The sequence below is a fragment of the Mesoplodon bidens genome (assembly GCF_964165515.1).
Source record: "Mesoplodon bidens genome assembly, chromosome: 18".
Classification (NCBI taxonomy): Eukaryota; Metazoa; Chordata; class Mammalia; order Artiodactyla; family Ziphiidae; genus Mesoplodon; species Mesoplodon bidens.
The window spans coordinates 34615653-34638148 of NC_138175.1; the positions used below are offsets into that span (position 1 = coordinate 34615653).

The window sequence follows — 22496 nt, forward strand, 5'->3', positions numbered from 1 at the left end:
ATCTCTATCTTGCAGGTGATAAAGAGGCCTAGTGAGAGTAAATGAGTGCCTAAGAAGGTCAGAGTGTGTTAAGGATGAAGGTAGAGCAAGAACTTGAGCCTCTAGACCATGTGTCAGCAAACTAGAGCCAACACCACCTGATTCTGTAAATAGTTTTATTAGAACATAGCCACACCCATTCATTTACATATTGTCTGTGGCTACTTTCTTGCTATACCAGCAAAGTTAGTAGTTGCGACAGACATTATGGACCACAAAGCATGAATTATGCTACCTGGCCGTTCACCAAAAAAAAAGTTTGCCAACCCGTACTCCAGCCTTCTTGTACTATGGCCTTAGTTCTTTCCACCTAGGAGAGTGCTTACTGCCTTTCAGGCTGTCCTCTATCCACAATTTATGTTTAATAGGAAGAGTTCTTGTCTCTGAGGGTCTTTTTTCCATTGAACAGTTGTTGTTCTAAACCTGCCAACCTATAAAAGATTCATACTAGTTTTTCTGGGGAAAAGATACAAAATTTTCCTGAGTCAAAAATTGCTGCTCCAAAATATGAGGCCATAAAAAAGACAGCAGTCAACTTAATGGAAACTGACATCAAGTGCACAATGAGTACAGTTTATAACATTGTTCTCTGGAGCTTCAGTCAGTCATATATTCTGTATTAGATGCTTTGGACTCTGAGAATAGAATGTGAAGTTCTGTATCAGTGATACTCAAAGTGTGATCACTGCACCGGCAACACTCACATAGCCTAGAAACTTGTTAGTAATGCAGATTCACAGGCTCTACTCTAGACCTACTGGATCGGTAATTCTGGGGACAGGGCCTAGTCACTGGTGTTTTAACAAGACCTTCAGGTGATTCTGATGCACACTGAAGCTTGAGAACCATAATGAGACCTCAGAGTTTGCATTTCTAGCAATTTCCCAGATGATGCTGATGTTGCTGGTCTGGGAACCACACTTTGAGAACCACTGCTCTAGATAATAGAACAAGAAATTTGGACATGGGCCAAGAAAATTAAGATCCTATTGAGAATCTTGAGCATAAAATAGACATCTTTGGACAATTTTACTATAAAATTTAATTTTTAAAATTCAAAGAACAGAGAATTAAAAAAACAAAAAGCAACTACCACCTGGATACCAACCATTCAGCTTTAACAAATCATAACATTTTGCCTTTTGCTCGTATTTTTGGGTTTTGGTTTTTTTAAGAAATTAGAGTACAGACACAGATGAAGCTTTCTGTGTACCCTCCCAGAATCCATTCCTCTTCCTCATTCCCTACAGAGGACCATGAATTTGGTGTGCATCACATGAAAACTTGTTTTTATAATTTTACTCCTTCTGCATACGTTTGTAAAATACACTAATATATTTTCAAAACTTGCATAACTGATCTTGTAATAATTCTCAACTTTTTCTTCCAGAAATTATGTTTCTGAATATAATACATGCTGATACAGTGTAACTTTAGACTATTAATTTTACCTGCTATGTAAATATGCCATAATTTATTAATCCATTTTCCTTTTAGTAGGTTGTTCCTAACTTTTTACTATTTCACAGAGTCCTGTAATAAACTTGCACATGTCTACATGTACACTTGTGAAAGGAAGTTTCTCTAGGGTATATGCCCAGGAGTAGGAGTAGAATAGCTGAGAAGTAGGATAAAGGTAGCTTCAGCTTCATTAGATTTTGTTTATTGTTCTCCTAATGGTTGTACCTATTTACTCACCCATCTGCAAGGTATGAGAGCCCCATTTCTCCACATTTTCATCAAAACTTGACATTTTTAGACATTTTAATTTTTACCAATCATAGAGATATGAAATGCCTTCCAGTTTTTAAATTCATAATTCCCAGAGTTCCAGGAAGCCTGAAGCTAGTTTTCATGTTTCTTAACATTTCCAGTTTTTTTTTCTGGGAATTACTTATGATACCCTTTACCCATTTTCTATTGGGTTATTTACCTTTTTACATGAATCTGTAGGTGCTCTTTATGTAATCTTTGCTAATACTTTTTTTTTTTTTTTTTTTTTTGCGGTACGCAGGCCTCTCACTGTTGTGGCCTCTTCCGTTGTGGAGCACAGGCTCCGGACGCGCAGGCTCAGCGGCCATGGCTCACGGGCCTAGCCGCTCCGCGGCATGTGGGATCTTCCCAGACCGGGGCACGAACCCGTGTCCCCTGCATCGGCAGGCAGACTCTCAACCACTGCGCCACCAGGGAAGCCCTTTGCTAATACTTTGAGTTATTTGTGTTTCTCAGTCAATAGGCTAGTCTTTTAGCTTTATAGATAAGAAAATCCCTCCTCTTGAGTCATAAAGATTCTTTTACTTTATCACAAGTTTTAAAATTAAGTCTTTAATTTATCTGAAATATACTTTTGCATGTGGTATGAGGTGGGGATCTAATTTCATATTATTTTTAAATGTAGATAACCAGTTGTCCCAGCACTACCCTTTTGTCATTGATTTATAATGCCAATCTGTGATATATCAAGACTTTTCTATGTGCATGGGTCTGTTTCTGGGCTCTATGATACATTCTATAGGTCCATTTGTGCCTGTGCCAGACCCACATTGTCTTAATTATCACTTTATACAAATACTTAATATCTGCTAAGACATTTTATTGTGACCTTTTTCAAAACTGTTCTGACTATTCTTGATGATTCACTCTTCAAGATAGATTATACAATTGGCTTATCAAATTTCATGAAAAATCCTGTCTTACAATTTTGATAGGCATTACATTTTATTTATAGATTACTTTGAAGCAAATTGACTATCTTTCAGTTCATGAACATGGTATATCTCCTTTTTTCAGATCTTCCACAGTGGCCTTTCAGTAATGTTTCATAATTTTTCCTAAAAGGTATTGGTCATCTTCTATTAGATTTACTCCTAGGTATATTATCTTGCTTTTGTGAATAGTATTATTTTTCTAATTGGTTATTTCTACCATATAGAAGCACTTTTTTTCCCCCTTTATGAACATTATTATTCTCTCATTTTCCAGTAGATGGCAGTAAAATACATTAAGATTTCATTATTAATAATCTTTTCAGTGGTGTCTTCATTTTTTCCACTGAAATTAAAATGATTTGTTTTAGCGGTATTGATTCTGGAGTATTTCTAAATTATCTCCCTTTGTTCCATTTAGGAAGATAAAAAGAAGCGAGATCGGGACCGTGTGGACAACGAGGCAGAAAAAGACCTCCAGTGTCAGGCCCCTGTAGGATTAGACTTGCCTCCTGAGAAGCCTCTTGCAAGCTCTTTAGCCAAACAAGAAGGTTGGAATAAATCTGAATTAACTGTCCTGAATGAGGAGGCTGAAATTATTTTAAAGATGGTAGCCAGGGAAAGTGACTGGGTTTTTAGCTTTTAAGTTAAAGTTTAAAAGCTATTAAATTAAAATTTTTTTTAAGTTTTCTTATTTATATCACTGCTTAAGAGCTTTAAATTAGCTTCAGTTTTGAACTTGATATTCTCATACTTCACCATATTTGAAAGATAAATGGAATTTCTCTGAGATATTTAATGATGGGTATGAGATAAGTCATATATAGAAAGAAAATAAGCTAAACAATACTCTCTAGAATCTTCCTTTTTAAAACACTCTTTTCCTTTCTTCTTTAGAAGTAGAACAGACACCGCTTCAAGAAGCTTTGAATCAACTGATGAGACAACTGCAGAGGTGAATGTTTTTTCCAACATTTTTATAACATGGAAATTGAAATGGGAAATACAGGATCAAAACCACGTCTTTTTATTATTATTATTAAAGCCATAGTTTATGGCCTGTATCCAAATGTACTTGATTTTAAAGTGGATGATAAATATTTTGCCTGGCAATAGAAGTACTCCAAGAGGCTGACTTCTAGATGTTCTCATTTGGTTTATTTTAAATGGCAGCTTGAAGAGTGTTACTTAATACTCTCAATGGCAAATTTCTCCTTAATCTAAAGTAACTTCTCATGTTAAAGCTTTAAACCAGGATTAAACAATATAGATACTTCCATTTGCTAATACATAAACACACCTTCTGTATGTTTGTGCAGTGCTTATCACTGCTGTGAATATTCAACAATTACCAAGTCTGGGAGAAGAGACAAAATGCCATAAATAAGATTTGTGACCCTCTCTTAAATGCAGAAATTTGTTCTAAAAATTACAATATCTTGGTAACACTAATGTTCTTAGAAAAGAATAACATGATCTTCATCAAAATATTTATTTTGATACCCGTCTTTACTCAGAATTTGAATTCTCAGCTCAAAGACATTTACATTATTGGCAGAGGATTCATGGGTATAGGGCATGCATTCTAACAGTCAGCTTTCTTCTTACCATGTTGGCCTTATATGTCAACCCCAGAACATATCATAAATAATTTTTTAAGGTAAAGCCTCTAGTGCTACCTGTATTCAACACCTATTCAGCTTTGCAGTGAAAATCAGAAATTAGTGGCCTCTCTTCCTTTTTGGTGTTACAGAACAATTGAGATATTTACATCTCAAGTCTTTACACTTGAGTAAATCATTCATTACTTGTCCCAAAGGAGTGAACAGGTAAGTATTAAGCATTCCAACTCAATTAGAATGTATGACTATAAAGCATTTTGGCTACCTTTTAATTTTGTTTCTTACAATGTAAGACTGGAATGTAGGATAACGACGTCTCCCTAAAAGAAATCTACTTATCAGGGTCTCTCTTAGTCTAAGGATGTTCACATTGCTCAGAACATTTTGGGAATTAGAACCCAGGGCCACATTTTTTTGGAATAGCCTTAATGATTCTTCATCCTTGAGGCTCAGCGCAAATGCTGGTAAAGAATATAATTGACCAAGTTTAATAATAGCATTTTTGGTCAAACCAAGTGGGACTCTATATTAAAATGACTGATTTTAGGAGGTGTAGATAATTTGCTCTGAAGAGGCCCTCCAGAGATGCTTCATGGTGTTATTCACAGTAGCTTTCATGGATAATATGCATTTGGATGTATAAATTCCAGACTGGACTTTTTTGCTTATTCTCGGTACTTTTTAATCTCACTGCTTAGGCGTCCTGCTGGGAAGAACAAAGGCAGATTCACACACACCTAAATTCAGATTCCATCTCTGTATTTTATCAGATTTATGACCTAGAACAAATCATTTGACCTCTGAGCCTCAGTATTCTCATCTCTAAGTGAGGATACCACCTCCTTGATGGCTTTTGTGAGGATTAGATATAAAATACCTCAATTCCCTACCACTGGCCCTGGCATGTGGTAAATACTTTTTTTTTTTTTTTTTTTTTTTTTTTTTTTGGCGTTATGCGGGCCTCTCACTGTTGTGGCCTCTCCCGTTGCGGAGCACAGGCTCCGGACACGCAGGCTCAGCGGCCATGGCTCACGGGCCCAGCCGCTCTGCGGCACGTGGGATCTTCCCGGGCTGGGGCACGAACCCGTGTCCCCTGAGTCGGCAGGCGGATTCTCAACCACTGCGCCACCAGGGAAGCCCGGTAAATACATTTTTTAAATTGCTGCTATTCTTATTTTTAAATAATAATAAATATATTTATTTAATAATAAATAACCATTTTTATTGATGTGATTATTTGGAGTAAGAAAGCTTTGATATGCCAGATTTGCAGAGGAAAATAACAGTCTAATGAACTAATCTTATAGAGCAGTGGTTCTCAGCCCTGTCTATCCTGGAAATATCAAAATTCAACCCTAGAAAAACCATTGCCTGGACCACCCTCTTATAAGAGATTCTCATGTAGTGGGTCTAGGGTAAGCCTCCCACCCCAATGGAATTTTTTTAAAGCTCCTCTAATGATTCTCATGCACAGCCAGAGTTAAGAACCTATGATGGAAAGCACTGGGTCTCAAGTTTGTGGGTATTATGAGGACCTTTTTAATGTCAGTTTTTTGAGGACCCCCCCCACACACACACAATAGAAATTGTATCCATTGATGAAGAAAACATATATAGTCATCCCTTGGTATCCATAGGGGATTGATTCCAGGAGCCCCCGTAGATACCAGAATCCAAGGATGCTCAGGTCCCTTATATAAAATGACAGCAGTCCAGTGAATACAGTCAGCCCTCCATATGCACATTGAGAAACCCACAGATACAGAGGGCCAGCTGTACTCACGAGGAAGCAACAGCTCTGTGGCCCACGAGTCCATGCCTAATGAGAAACCAATATGGAAGATTGCAGGTGTGCATTCATTGTTATTATTTCTGCTTTTTCCTCTATGATTGATAAAAATACATAGTACTGGGGCTTCCCTGGTGGCGCAGTGGTTGAGAGTCCGCCTGCCGATGCAGGGGACACGGGTTCGTACCCCGGTCCGGGAAGATCCCACGTGCCGCGGAGCGGCTGGGCTCGTGAGCCACGGCCGCTGAGCCTGCACATCCGGAGCCTGTGCTCCGCAACGGGAGAGACCACAACAGTGAGAGGCCTGCGTACCGCAAAAAAAAAAAAAAAAAAAAAAAAACATAGTACTAATCTTCCAGAGTACAAGATATTGGTTAGTTAATCTAGATTTCTTATTTTGTTTCATCTTTCCCTGTGTTGGAGATGCTATGAATTAATTAAGCTGCATATTTTAAAAGATTCTCTGTCTTAAGGGTACAATTTGTATGTAAAGCATCTTAACCTTGTTAAATAGTTATTAGTCTTTCAAATCGTTACTTCAGTTTTCAGTGAAAAACATATTAGCCTACTACAAATTCTACATCTGAAGGGTTTCCTCTTACTCATGCTCCTTGACCAGTAGATTTGTTTGTGGTAGAAATAAAATTGCCTTTTTCCTGTCTTCACAGGAAAGACCCAAGTGCTTTCTTTTCATTTCCTGTGACTGATTTTATTGCTCCCGGCTACTCCATGATCATTAAACACCCAATGGATTTTAGTACCATGAAAGAAAAGATCAAGAACAATGATTACCAGTCCATAGAAGAACTAAAGGTAACTCTAGTTACTTACCTCGTGTTGGAGAAATAGACTGAGCTGTGCTACAAAGTAACATATCTATCCAATTGAGAGTCAAACTTTTGGATCCTGTATGTACAAAATCCTGGCAGAAATCTGCATGTCTGGTATTCAGAATCTTTCTCAAGTTTATTTTAATACCTAAAATCTGTATTTTTTTGTCTTAGAAAACATCTTTGAGCTTGGTGATAAAAAACCTGACAAAATAAGCCATCTGCTGTCTTTTATTATTTTGTGGGTTTTGGTAAAATTTTGAATTTCATGTGTTCTATAAAATATTTTCTCAACCTTTAAAATGAAAAGATATTTGATTTTTAATTTCAGATCAGTGCAGGTAAAATTGATATATTTTTTAATTGAAGTATAGTTGATTAACAATATTGTATTAGTTTCAGGTGTACAGCAAAGTGCTTCAGTTATATATTTTTTCAGATTATTTTCCATTATAGGTTATTAACAAGATATTGAATAGTCAGTATTTTAATGGAAGTTGATTTAGAGTAGTTTCTTTTTCTATTTCTAGACATCTTCCTAATAGAGAATAAATTGGCTTGTCTAGAAATACTAAACAGAAGTTTAATTACATTTTCTTGGGGCTTCCCTGGTGGCGCAGTGGCTAAGAATCCGCCTGCCAGTTCAGGAGACACGGGTTCCAGCCCTGGTCCGGGAAGATCCCACGTGCCGCAGAGCAGCTCAGCCTGTGAGCCACAACTACTGAGCCTGTGCTCTAGACCCCACAAGCCACGACTACTGAGCCCGTGTGCCACAACTACTGAAACCTACACGCCTAGAGCCTGTGGTCCACAACAAGAGAAGCCACCGCAACAAAGAGTAGCCCCCGCTCGCCACAACTAGAGGGAGCCCACGTGCAGCAATGAAGACCCAACGCAGCCAAAAATAAAAATAAAGAAGAAGTTTAATTACATTTTTCTAGTTTGATGCAAGTCAGTTGCTCCCTGCGTTCACTTCAGCTATACTTGTTTAGCATATTTTCTTCAACTTTAAGAAGAAAGAAATTTATAAATTACAAGTAAAGAACCTACAAGTTACCAGAACCTACAGGCTACCGAGATGATACATATGCCTAATGTTATAGTTGAAGTTTTTTCCATCTTTAAATAGCCTTGGTATATATGTTGGTTTCAGAATTACACTTTACATTTTAGTCATCCGAAGAAAAGGAACCATGTGTTTTCCTTTTTAATTTGCTCTGTACCAAACCATTACGAACTTAACTGGTTTAGATAATATCTATTGTATCTTTGTTTTTTCTGGTTGAACATTGTAGTGTTCACCTGACCTAAGGGCTAAACCCTCATCAGTTACAGAAGGAAAAAACTTGGTCTCTTTTTTTTTCATCCACATTGATCAGCTGAAATTTATAACACTAGCATTTAGTCCTGTCTTTACTATCAACTTGAACGTATAGATAATATTTCACTCTGAAAAACCTGAATTGTATTCTCTTGTATTCAAAGAAATGGAAACTTTTCTCAACTTTTCATCTGGTGAAAATTAGGTGAGAAGTGTTTATTTCAGCATATTTTGGACCTTATATATTGCTTAATGGAAAATTTTTCACAGTTTTTTTTCCTTTTTGTGAATAGTTTTCCTTGGATCTTTCCCTTATGATGACATGAGGGAGTCGAAGTATGCCCCCTAAGTGTTTTTGAGCAAATGGTCAAGATTTATCATAATTGAAGTGAACAAGTATTTTTAACTTTTTGGAGTTTCCTACATTACTACACTTTTTTCTCAGGAAAATTCAATAGCCCAATGTAGTATTTATTAGCTTATCCAGCTCATTAGGCTGTTCAAGGTTTTTTTTTATTATTACATGAAAAGTATGCAGAAAGGTCATTCAGCTTTATGAATGATGAAGTGCCATTACACAAAAGTCCATTAAAGCCTAGCACGTGGCAGTTAAGATTCATGGAATCTACAAATTGCCTTAACAGATCAGACCTGTAATCAGAATAGTCCAGTACTCTCTTGCCAGTTATAGACCAATGGTCATTTAGTGTAATAGTCATCTAGTGTCTCCCCTCATTTGCTTCTCCTACCCCCAAATAAATATTTAATAGTTCTTAATGGAATGGAAGCTTTTCAGAATATCTGTAACAAGGGTTCTTAACCTGGGGTCCTTTGGGTAGCCATGGATGAGCCTTTAGGGGAACCAGGAACCTTATAAAATGACATGAAAATTTTGTGTTCACCTTTGTATTACATGTGTGTGCTTGAAGAGTGGATCCATAGCTTTCCTCAGATCCTTAGGGATCCAGGACCCAGCAAAATCCTAACTGATTAGAGACTTGGCCAAGAACTGAGGATCCACATATACTTCGTTTCATCTCCTTTAAATTTAATATCAAATTTATTGTGACCCTTGAACAGTCTTCTCATATGCTTTTAAATAATATTCAGTCTACCTATCTTCATTACATTAAGTGTTCTAAGCTGTCATCACTAATTATTAAATAATGGGGCTTGAATGTTTTGTTTTAAATTCGGAGGAGGAGTTTGGGGCTCAGATAATTTTTTGTTGGGTTTTTATCGTTTTAACTTAGTAAGACCTTGGCATAATCACTCTCACATTTATACAATGTGAAAATTACTTAACCATGAAAATATGCAGTGGGATTGAGTTCCCCAGCACATGTGCATACTTTGAAATTTAAACCAGAAGTACAGATTTGATAATTTGCCTACTGCAGTTACATGTTGTAACTCTTTGAGGTTGTATGGTTTATTTCAGGTTGGCATGATTTTGCAACATTCTGCAAATTATGTTTAGCTTATAATAGTATCCAAACACTTAAAAGAAAATTAGTGTAAATGTTTTGCCATTTTTGTTCAGTTAATTTGAATCTGGTAGGAAATATTGTGATAATTTAACATTGTCCCAGTTTTCAGTCAAGATCTGAAGTAAAATATTTAACTCGTAACTGGAGAATTAAGATGTTTGTTTTAAAACTAAGAATATTTTTTAATTAAATGAAGTACACAGTTAAAATTATTAAATATAAGATAGAAGTATTTTCTTCTAATTCTTTTTTTGTGCAATAAGATTGTACTGGAGAAACCCATTTTAAAATTTTATCTCAGGACCTAAAATTTATATAGTTACTATAGAATGTTCAAGAATTTGGAAGGGAATGTAGTAGGATATTTAAATTAATTTAGCAGTATTCGTTTTGTTAGTGCATTTTATTTTTTTAATTTTTTTTTAAGTTTAAGTTTTTATTGTTTCTTTTTTTTTTTTTTTTTTTTTTGACTGCATTGGGTCTTCGTTGCACGCGGGCTTTCTCTAGTTGCGGTGAGCAAGGGCTACTCTTCATTGCCGTGTGCGGGCTTCTCATTGTGGTGGCTTCTCTTGTTGAGCAGCACGGGCTCTAGGTGTGTGGCCTTCAGTAGTTGTGGCTCACAGGCTCTAGAGCGCAGGCTCAGTAGTTGTGGCGCACAGGCTTAGTTGCTCCGCGGCATGTGGGATCTTCCCGTACCAGGGCTTGAACCCGTGTCCCCTGCATTAGCAGGTGGATTCTTAACCACTGCGCCACCAGGGAAGCCCTGTTAGCGAATTTTAAAACTTAATAAATTGCTATTAATATTGCTTAGTAAACAGTAAAAGGATGGGAGTGCATTTTGTTGGTTTGTTTTTGCTTTTTGTGGGTTTTTTTGGTGGTGGTGGTTGCTTTTTAATTTCTTGAAGACCTGCATGATTTCAAACAGGACAGGAGGGTACTTTGTTTCATTTTAATGTATTTCTCCCTAATATTTTCTCTGCAGGATAACTTCAAACTAATGTGTACTAATGCTATGATTTACAACAAACCAGAGACCATTTATTATAAAGCTGCAAAGAAGCTGCTGCACTCAGGGATGAAAATTCTGAGCCAGGTAAAGGAAATTCTTTGTCATAAATAATAATTATTACAAAAATCTATATCCCTTTGTTTTTTGGTTATAGTGATACAGATCCAGTACAGTACTGGTTTTATTTTATAGGCAAATGATATTAAAAGTGGGAAATATTAAATGAAAAAAAAATTTTAACATAGAAAAGAAAATTAAAGCAGGAAGATTCTCATTTGGATTTGACACAAATAAATATTGGCAGTCATTTGTAATTATTTACTTAAGAGGCTGTTGAGTTGCTATCCACCAGATAGACTTATATTGGCTGTGAAACAAACATCAACATGAATTCCAGGACAGGATAGATTACATGCATTATGAGACCTTTTAGAAGGAAAGCTCTCTATTTCCCTTTGTAGGGATGGAATCTAATGTTCTGGTGAAGCACAGGAACTCCTTCGAGTAGAAAGAAACAAAATACACAAATGAACAATAATTTGGAATTGTCTCAAAGCCACCTCCCCGCAGGAGCAGCCTTTCCTTTGAAAGATAAGAACTGGTGCACATAGTAAGGCATTTGACATGGGAGAAACGTGTGCAGAGGCACAGACACATCATCATCATCATCAGGCTTCATGAGGGAGCTTAAACTGATAACTTATTCAAAACAGAGATACTGTAGATAGTGGCAGAAAGTGACAGGAGTCTCGTCTCAGAGCGATGGCTGATGAATGACCTTGAAGGGCAAATTGAGGTGATCATGTGCATCTGCTGGGAGAAGAGGAGAGCTCACAAGATAAATCATGTCTTTTGAGGTTTTACTCACAACTCTGCATAGGACGGAAAATTAACTGAGACAAACCTGGCACCTTATCACAGCGGGAAGTCAGAAGACTGAGTTCTAGTTTTAGCTCTTTTCCACTAACTTGTGGACCTTGGCCCACCCTGGGCCCATTAACCACCCTGGGCCTCAGTGTTCTCATCTGTAGAGAAGAAGGTTTAACCTGAGATCTCAAAGATAATTGCTAGCGTTAACGTGCTCATTTTAGAAAGAGCTAGAATAAGGAGGAGATCAAGAAGAACAAGATGTGAGAGGGATTTTGCGAAGAAGAAATGAGTGGGTATGAGGAGAAAGAAATTAGAATCAAGGGCTCAGGTTCAAATTCAAGGGAGTTAGAGGATAGTAGAAATGAGTCGTGTAGATGCACATGGTTTTCCAATTTTTATGGTGATCATTTGTATCACAGTTTTACATTTAAAGAATTGCCTTGATGCGCAGATGTCTTAGTGTCTGTGTGCTTGGCTCTGAAAGATTCTTGTATCCACTTAACTGAGGAAAGAAAAACATTTGGATTGATGTTCATTCTTGCACTCCTAATGTTTAGAGAACATCAATTCCCACCCTTTCCTAGAGACTTGGGAAACTGTAATGTAAGCCAGTTACCCATCTTTGGCAAAATATGCAGAGGAAAGGGGAATATAAAATGTTTATCCCATTCTTTGCAGAAAAACTCAGAATCCAGAACCACGCCATATTCCAGTTTTAAAAACCTGCAAATACTTGCTATTTTTGTATTTGAAGTAAAAGTGCACCCAACAAATGCAATGTTTAGTCACTCCAAAATATGTACATTGAATTTTTAGAATAAAGTTTAATTCACAAACATAACATATCCAAGTAAAATTTTCAACTTTGATCTACCACTGTTTTCTCATCTTTAAATAATGTAGTTAATATAACATGTAAACAACTCCAGTGTCTCTTGTATTTTATTGGGGATGGGATGGCTGGAAGCACAAAAAAAAAAACCTTTCTTTTCCACTTTCCCTTTTCTCTCTCTGTTGTCTTCCCTTTTTTCAGATCTCTTCCTGTTGAGGAGCCCTATGCATCCTGTGTTGTAGCTTCCTGTTGACTGTTCTCTCCACCCTAGATGGGAGAGACCCTTACAGTAGTGATTTTTAAATGTTTAAATTTAGACCTTCTGAATTACTCTTTTAATAGCACATCTCCCAAGAGAGCCCAGTACACCCTTCTGTGAATGGTGTCTTTTCAAAGATAACTGTTTTTGAATTCAGTGTAAAGATTGTAGAGCAGTCATTCATTATTTTTTCAGTTACACACCAGTAGTGACTATTAGGTGACTATTAGTAGATGTGTTATTTTTATAAAAAGTGGACATATGCAGAATAATTCTTTTGATCTCCCAAATAAATACTAAATGCTGCATTATAGTATAAACAGTACTATTCATAGCATAGTGGCTTTGAATCAGACTAACCAAGATTCAGGTCCTGGCTGTGTTATTGAGACTCTGTGTGATCTTAGGCAGGCCATGTAACCTTTCTCAGCCTTTTTCCCATCATGTAAAATGGCATAACAGTAGTACTTACCTGATAAAATTATACCTGCTGTGTGAGTGAGCATTCAGTAGGTGTTAGCTGTTATTAATGGCAAAGAATCAAACCCTTTAGACATTTGTAAAATTGAGAATTAATAAACAGTATGCTGATTTGGAGACATTTTAGTTACCAAAAAAGACATTGCTTTCAAATTAAAATTAATTAAACTCAATATTTTCCATGACTTGTGTTGAAATTTAGAAAATTTCTCTAATTGAATTATTTTAATTATGCATATTATGTTTTTCTAAAAATCTGAAAATGTTCTTAAATGTAGGTTCTATTTTATAAAATTCTAGAATGGAAATTAAAAGGTTACTGAGAACTTTGTGATCTAAGCCCATTCATTTAACCAGCATTTATTGAGTGCCTACTATGTGCCAACCTCCATTTCAGGTGCTAGAAATAGATGAGTAAGAAATGGCTTAAGTGACATGCACAAGGGGAAACACAAATGGCCAGTAAATGCACACAGAATCACACACTAATATTTTTTAAGTGTGTATTAAAATAAAACCTGTTTTTAAAAATCAAATTAGTAATTTTTTTTAATGCTTCTAACCAGTTTGCCAGGGATTCAGAAAATTTCAAACACTGGTGAAACTTTCAAATACTATTAATTGTTACAGTTTTTCTAGAAAGCAGTTTGGTAGTAGACATCAGAAGCCTTAAAAATACTCATTCCCTTTCCTAGTATTTTTACTCCTAGGATTCATTCTAAAGAGATAGAGATTCCTGGAGACTTTTATTTATAATAGGAGAAACTTGGAAATAAGCTAAATGTCCAGTAAGGGTCATTAATTAAACCATGAGATGCACATGGGATGAAATACTATATAGTTGTTAAGAATATTTTATGATACAGAAGGGAGATACTTGCAATTTATTAACTGAAAAAACTTTACTTGTTACAAAATGTTCATCAAAATTCCAATATGCTAATATGTGTAATGCTTAGGAAAATACTAGAATGTTAACCCTGTTAACACTTTTCCTCTCTGGATAATAAATTAACAAGGTATTTATTTTCTCCTCTACTTGTATCTTTGTCTACCATAAAATATATTGCTTAAATAGTTTTAAGATTATTTTAAAATTATAGTCCAGTAAAAACAGCAGGGTTCATTTCTTGAGGCTCTCAGTCTGTACTGCTAATACAGCAGAGTACGATGAGGAAAGTCCCCATCGTGAGAGACAAGAGGCCTGGTCTTCGTCACTGGTTCTGTGACTTTAGGTGAGTCATTTAGCATTTCTGGGCTACACCGTTCTTATTTGAATGACCTCTGGTCCTTTCCAGTTCTAGTTTCTATTATTCCACAGAAGTCTTCCCTGCTGTTGCTGTGCAGCTTGAGGAGACTGCAGTCCATATTTTATCCAGTGACAACACTCAGAAACAAAAGGCAGAATAGTCACTGGGAACAAATCTTCCTCTTTAACATTTGTCCAGAAACCTCGAGTCCTTAACCACCATGAAACTTTCACAGCATATCAATGCAGTGGAAAATTCAGCACGTTTCACAAAACAGAAACAATACTTCTTTGGTTAGAACATTATGCACTCTGAAAAAGAGACTGCGCTAGCAGCCTTTGTATTCTCCTTCAGGCATGTTTTCACCCAGAGAAAAATGCCAGAATCATCATTGGTCATCCCAGGATACCAGAATGTAAGGGATCTTCACATGTTCACATGCTCTAGGTTTTAAATACCTGATAATTCTTAAATTTCAGGAGATAAAACCATTCTGTTAAATATAAAACTTTAACATCCTATTAAACTAAATTTTACTTTTTAAATTTAGTACTGCAAAGAATACTCAGTATTTATTCACACTTTCTCTTCTGTGAACTTTCTGATGATGCAGCAAAGTTATAAAGCATTCTCTTACGTTGGAAATTATCTGCATTGAAGGAATAGACGTTATTGTCCTGGTTCCTAAATATTCTACTCTGTTGGTATGATTACATTTAATTGTTTTTCTTCCCTAGTTAATAACAGGATAAGTGCAAACTCTTGTGGGGGAAAAATGCATGACTTTCAAAATGAATGACAAACGTTCAATAAGAATATTCTTGAATATTTTTAGGAGAGAATTCAGAGCCTGAAGCAGAGCATAGACTTCATGGCAGACTTGCAAAAAAGTCGAAAGCAGAAAGATGGAACAGACACCTCGCAGAGTGGGGAGGACAGCGGCTGCTGGCCAAGAGAGAGGGAAGACTCTGGAGACACTGAGGCACAAGGCTTCAAGAGTCCCAATAAGGAAAATAAAAAGTAAAGAATCTTTGGAATATTAAGGTTAAGCTGTCTTTTTCACACCAGTATTGGGAGAAAATACTGATTGGGGCCCTGCCTTGGGTCCATGGTTGGTTGGGTTTCGTCCTGAAAGTCCATTTTGATGATTTGATACCCCTCTTCTCATGCAAAGCATGATATGGAATTGTCCAAACACAGTTCAGAAAATAGTTCTGAATGTCTATTCTGTATGAAAGTAGTTTGAAAACCAGTAAATTACCTTTAGAGACTCATATTGTCTGTGAGTTTATTTTAATAGAACTATTTGTTCAAGAAAAAAGTGTGTATTCATTATTTCATTCCACAAAGGAGTTGAGACCGTACTTAAGCCTAAGCACAGTTAAAGCTACCTTCTAAACAGATGGGCTGTCACTGAGATGTGTGCATGTTTTCCACTCGGTGTCAGCTGGTAGGAGCAGTAATGAGCCACTGGTCCTACCGGGCAGCAGCTGGCATGGCCGGATGCAGTCATGTATGTCCCGCTCACACCACTGCCTACTCTGATGCCCAGCACCTCGCTGTCAACTCTGGGAGAAGGGTTTAGTTAGCAGTGTGCGATTTCTGCTGTCATAATGCAAAGAAAGTAAACTTGTGACAAGTTTTTGTTATATTTCTAAGATTTATACATTTTAAATGTACATTTACTTTAATTTTAAAAATTTGGACTTAAAACAAATTGTGTGCCCCTCCCCTTTTAAAACATATTTGAGGTGGACTTTCATTCTTGTGAATCTTCTACGAAAAAAGTTTAAAGCAAGTAACACTGGACACAAAAAGGGAGGGAACTAACCAACTACTTGGTTTGCCTTACCGTTGGTGTGTTATTAGGGCCCCTTACCAGGTCATTAAGGAACAAAGTTTTCATTGGTGTCAGTAGCGCAAATTTCTCCGCTTTAGTTGTATTCATATTTGGAATTACATTTTAATGTTTTCATCTTATCTTTTTTTTTTTTTTTACTTAGTACTAATGTGTGTTTTCAGGAAAGACAAAGATGTACTTGAAGATAAATTTAAAAGCAATAACGTAGAAAGAGAGCAGGAGCAGATTGACCGCATTGTTAAGGAATCTGGAGGAAAGCTGACCAGGCGGCTTGTTAATAGTCAGGTGACCAAGCTTTTCCTTTCTTTTCCTTACCTACTGATTCGGGTTGTCTGAAACTTTCAGTTTTTAAGTTGTTTGTGTACTTCTAATCCATATCTGCCATAGAGTTCTTAAGGAGAACACTCACAAAAAGAAAAAGTAATAATATACTTGGGTTTGTAAAGTACATAGTATTATCCTCTGTTACTGGATAAAGGGATTTGGGTTTGTTTTTTTTTTTTAAGTGATGTTAATGTGTTCTAAGGTTGGAAAATGAACCACAGACTTAGAGCTTACAAAGAAAACATTTATGTACTGGTCTTCTCAAGTCATATTGTATAGCACGTTGGTTCTAAAACCAAATGAATTAATACATGACTTTGGGCAAGTCACTCCCCTTCCCTGGCCTTTCAGTATCCTTTTTTAATAGAGTGAACAGAACTCGGTGACCTTAAGGACCCACACAGCTCTTCAAAATTCTGAGATTTCTCTAACCTTCATTTCTTTAACCCATCAACACCTGTGTGCATGGAGACAGGTGTGAAAGTTGATATCTGAGTATAATGATGATCGCTACCTGTAATATTAGTTTGACTAAACTAAGGTAAGGTTTTCTGATGAGCAGCATATGTACATATGGTATATAAAACTGTTCATGCCATTTGAATACTTTGGGTCGTTGCAGTGTGAATTTGAAAGGAGAAAACCAGATGGAACAACAACATTGGGACTTCTCCATCCTGTGGATCCTGTTGTAGGAGGTAAGTTCACAGAATTAGACTGTGCATGAACTTTGAACTTGATGCTAATTTGGCAAAGAGCGGTAACCTGGGTTAACATTTTAAAGCAACAAGTCTGCATATTGATAAACTTAACTGTATCATCATCCATAAAGAACTTGGCTAGGCATCGTGTACTTCATGCTAACAGCTAGCCTAACTTTATTTCATCCCAAATAAGTGCTACAGATCAAGTTTTCTTTAAAATATAAAGTGCCTGGAATATCATACCCACCATTAACAAAGCCAAAATATTAGGCAGTCATTTCTAGCCCTGGTTTTAAGAGACTCCCGTATAAAGGCTCAGTTATTTCTTGAAGTATCTCAAAACCCTCAGACTATGGCATAATAAATTTAACTTGACTTTTTAATTTCAGGGAATAAAATGAATATATATGCCATGTAATACCTTAATGGGAATGGAATAATATATAGTTAATGACATACCTTTCACTGTGGTTGATAGAAAGTTTATAAAGGTTGGGAATCACTGTTTTAGAAACTCAAGTCATACTTATATTTTCTCAAATGATATTTTAATGGAAATAGTATAGGGAATATTTTAAACCTTGATGTAAGAATGGGAAATTTATGTCGTTCATCTGAGGGGGGGAAATCATGTGATAAGCATGAGAATATTTTATAAATATCTGTTTTCATACTACCATTAGGAGAGAGTTAATTGGAGATACAAAAATGAATAATGACAAAATTCCTGCACTTCAGGAAATAGTCTCCATCATGTATTGTTTGCCATGAGCAAGACACTGTCTTAGGAGCTTGAGGTGGAGCTAGGTGTAAAAAGGGAGCAAAACAGGAAGAGACAAGTAAGTCCCTCTTACGTTCTGTGGAGTGGGGAAAGGAGGACACAAACAAAAAGAATCATGTAGAGAGAGATGGCAACTTGTCCACCACGAATCAGTACATCAGAGAACAGAGCAGCAGCGTAGTAACAGGATATATCTACCTAGTGTCTGGGGGTCAGAGAGGGCTTCCTTCAGAGATGTTCAGGTTGATCCCGAAATGGTGAGGAAGGGATTGGGGAATAACAGGTGAAAAAAAAAACACCTTGAAGCAGAGAAGAGCTTGATGCATTTGATGCAAGCCTGTCAATGTTCTCTTTGAGCATTGCATTCCACTCTTGAAACGCTGAAGGAGAACATTAATAGCCTCCTTTACTTAGAAGAAAGGGAACTGGTGCTATGTTTTCAAAACAAAACTCATTTTTTACTTTTACATGAACTTTTCATAAGAATTTTTTAGGGTCTTGGGTCAAAGAAAATGCCACAGGGGAGAAAAATAAAAAAGAAAATGCCACAGGATTGAGGGCATTGCTCTCTCTAGTATAGCCGTGATGAAAATTTGTTGATGCAACTAAGTTGATTTAGGTCACACCTTAAGATCTGCCCCTTTCTTTGTACCTGGGGTCTGGTCTCTGCTCTTGGTCTGGTTTTCTGGATTTCCTACTTCTGTAGGCATTATCAAATGTGGCCAACGCTGACCTGACTCCTCACACAGCAGCTCCCCCAGGAGGCCAGTTTACTGGTTTAAGGCAGAAGATGCCCCTGTCTCAGCTCCATCCTCCTGGTTGGAGGCACTAGTACCAGTTGGGACACCAAATTCCAGAAGATCTGATTCAGGTGTTTGAAGTTTCTCGCAAGTGCTTTTATTTTATCACACTGATCACACGTGGCAGTAGACTCTATTCCAGGGTGGTCATGCTACAAAAATCATCTTACCTCTTCTTCAAGAGAAGATGTCCTTTCTGTTGGATTTCGTTAGAGACCGCGTTTTCTCCTGATACCATCCTTCTCAGTTCTTATGCTTGTATCACAGATTTCTAGCATCATTACAGGGGTTCGTTCCTGGTTTACAGACATCACATCTTTAAAGGCTATTCTTCCCTGCAGTGCAAATCTGCCTCAGATTAATTCAGATTAACTTATCCTGAATATATTATGAGTTCTTGTCTTTAATCATGTATTTTCCCTTAGTCTTTTACTTGACCTTTTCTACTGGTTTACTTCCATCATCTTAACATTAAAAGATCTGACCTTCAGGACTTCCCTGGCTGTCCAGTGGTTAAGGCTACACGCTCCCAATGTAGGGGGCGCAGGTTTGATCCCTGGTGGGGGAACTAAGATCCCACATGCTGCGGGGTGCGGCCGAAAGAAAAATTTTTTTTAAGTTCATGTTTAAAAAACTTTAAACATGTTTTTTAAAGTGAAGTGCAACATGATTATAAAGAATTCCAGGATGCAGTAGAGTATAATGAAAAGGACCAGATTTTGGTCCCGCATACATTCCTGCCTTTCTAAGCTCAGATTTTCTTATGTTAAAAATGGGTAGAGCAAGGGCTGCTCAGAGTCACGTGGATGGCATGAAGTAGTGTGCGCACAGACGCTGAGTGAGAGCACCATCTGGATCACTGCCACATGAGCTGCCTCCACCGTGCTCACTCTTATGTTTTAGAACCAGGCTACTGCCCTGTGAGACTGGGAATGACAACTGGAAGACTTCAGTCTGGAGTGAATACTTTGCAGGGGTTCAAAGAAGATAAAAGGAACAAGGTAACTCCAGGTAAGGCTCCCACGTGGTAATCAAGTTTTTTCTCTTCTCTCTTTCTCAAGGAGCTGAGGAAAAGAAGCACTCTCTTTATGATATTTTTGCAACATTAATTAGCTATTTTATTAAGAAGAAACTGAAAAATCAGTATTTTTTTCTATATTTATTTATTTTTGGCTGCGTTGGGTCTTTGTTGCTGTGCGTGGGCTTTCTCTAGTTGTAGCGAGCGGGGGCTACTCTTCGTTGTGGTGCGTGGGCTTCTCATTGCGGTGGCTTCTCTTGTTGCGGAGCACGGGCTCTAGGCGCGCGGGCTTCAGTAGTTGTGGCATGTGGGCTCAGTAGTTGTGGCTTGCGGACTCTAGAGCACAGGCTCAGTAGTTCTGGCACACGGGCTTAGTTGCTCCGCAGCATGTGAGATCTTCCCGGACCAGGGCTCAAACCCATGTCCCCTGCATTGGCAGGTGGATTCTTAACCACTGTGCCACCAGGGAAGCCCCTGAAAAATCAGTATTAGTATTCAAAATGAGTTTTGTTATTTCTTTTTTTTCCTCTCCCCTTTGTGAGCAAAGATTCACCTGAGGTGTGACTTCACAAATACATGTTTTGGAGAAAATGTTTACCCTAGATTTGTATGCCAGTCAATGAAGTAGCAAAGTTAGAAGGGAATAATCTTTAATAAACAAAAAAATAGATTGACATACAAGTTAAAGAATGGTATTGTGGTTTTGTGTGTGTGTGTGTGTGTGTGTTTATCAACAGTGTTATACTTGAATTATGGACCCTACAGTTCTTATGCACCACATTATGACTCCACATTTGCAAATATCAGCAAGGACGATTCTGATTTAATCTATTCAACCTATGGGGAAGACTCTGACCTCCCGAGTGATTTCAGGTGAGTCACCAGTTCATCAGTATTCTGAGTGCTACATTGTCCTAAAATACTGATATACATAAGTGATCTACTGATAGACTTAGAGTTATTCAAATGGTAGAAAATGTGTTCAGTAATTTTTTTAATTGACAGTAATTAAATAGACCCTTAGTTATCATCGTTCTTTAATAGAGACTATATATTTTAAAGAAAGAATGTATCTCCCTAATATTTTCTGATGTTGGCATCTTTAGTATTTTAATTCTTACCAAAATCTTTTTTAAAATGCTGTGTACCTCCACTTACTAAAATTCAGGAGCTTGTTGCTTCAAAATGTTGACATGCCACCTGCTTTACTGTAACAGTTTTGTGTGTCAGTGAGTTCCAAATTTGATCAGTTTGGGAAGCCACAACCCATTTTCCCCAAGATAAGAGGTAGGACATGATTCGATTCCTAAGGCAACCCACATCCAAGCCTGTTTGACCCATCACATACCGGTAGACCATTGCAGATACACTCAACTATCCCTTATTAATTGTTTCTGTGGGAAGATGATTTTGTGTTCTTATTTAGGATGTTGGGTACTTTGCATCCCATCAACATAATGAAATGTCCTGATTTACTGGGATTCTGACTTGGGGTGGGACACTGAGCTTGGGTTATTCCTCCATGGCCCTGGCACTTTGTTAACTTTCGTTATATGTAAGAATTTAACCCAATAGATTAACCAGTCTCCTGGTGTTCTGACAAACGGGGGATTGTTCACTTTTATATATGTATGGTGGTAGTGGTGGCAGTGTTTTTATAAGGCAGGGGTCCTTAGTCAGTGACTGTGGTTTAAGATCAAGCCATTTGTATATCCTTTAGACCTCTTCTCACCAGCTTGAATAAATTCTTTCTGGATTATTCATCCATGCATTCCACATACAGGCATTGCAGGTGCCTTATTTTCCAGGCATTCGTCTAGATACTGGGGATTCCCCTGGGAAACAATGCTGACAAAGACCCATGCCCTCCTGTCAGGTGGTAACAGGTGTTTTGAAGAAAAGTAAAGAAGTAAAGGAAGATAGAGAGTGCTAGGATTGGGAGAGGGGCGCTGTTTTAAATAGGGTAGTCAAGGAAGGCTTTGCTAAGTGAACATTGAGCAAAACTGAAGGCAGTAAAGAAGCAAACGTTGCTGCCATCTGAAAGAAGAACGTTCCAGCCAGTGGAATAGCTGTGCGAAAGCCCTGAGGTGGGAACCTGCCTGACACATTTAGAGACCAATAAGAGCAGTAAGGGACAGGAGAGTAGGGGAAATAACTGGTGGGAGTAGATCTTTGTAAGGACTTGGCGTTTTATTCTAAGTGAAATGGGAAACTATTGGTGGCTTTTGAGCAGAGTAGTGACCAAGGCTGGCTTATAATTTTAAAAGGATCACTATGGCTGCTGTGTGGAAAACAGATTGCAGGGGGGCAAGGGAAGAAACAGAGGACCTGCTGTCATAATCCAGATGAGAACCGGACCGCAGGAGTGGTGGCTGAGGTGCTGAGAAGGGATCAGTAGTCAGCCAGTAGGATTTCTTGACTCACTGAAGTGGGGTGTGAGAGAGCAAAGTCAAGGAGGACTCCAGGGCTTTAGACCAAGCCTAAAAGGATGACATTGCTGTTTACTGAGAAG

The 22496-nt window shown here is 37.5% G+C and overlaps 1 protein-coding gene across 3 annotated transcripts in view; it reads left to right on the forward strand.

Moving 5' to 3' along the window:
* Positions 1 to 22496, forward strand: part of BRD7 (bromodomain containing 7) — a 38598-nt gene that overhangs the window by 10207 nt on the left and 5895 nt on the right. For 2 of the 3 annotated variants that reach the window (XM_081217125.1, XM_081217126.1), the window contains exons 3-11: positions 3166 to 3295; positions 3642 to 3699; positions 6824 to 6968; positions 10779 to 10889; positions 15332 to 15516; positions 16519 to 16642; positions 17304 to 17379; positions 19870 to 19977; positions 20722 to 20857. In XM_081217125.1, the coding sequence (XP_081073251.1) occupies positions 3166 to 3295; positions 3642 to 3699; positions 6824 to 6968; positions 10779 to 10889; positions 15332 to 15516; positions 16519 to 16642; positions 17304 to 17379; positions 19870 to 19977; positions 20722 to 20857 (1073 nt within the window). The remainder of the gene's footprint in view (positions 1 to 3165; positions 3296 to 3641; positions 3700 to 6823; positions 6969 to 10778; positions 10890 to 15331; positions 15517 to 16518; positions 16643 to 17303; positions 17380 to 19869; positions 19978 to 20721; positions 20858 to 22496) is intronic. The other variant, XM_081217127.1, reaches the window with a different exon arrangement.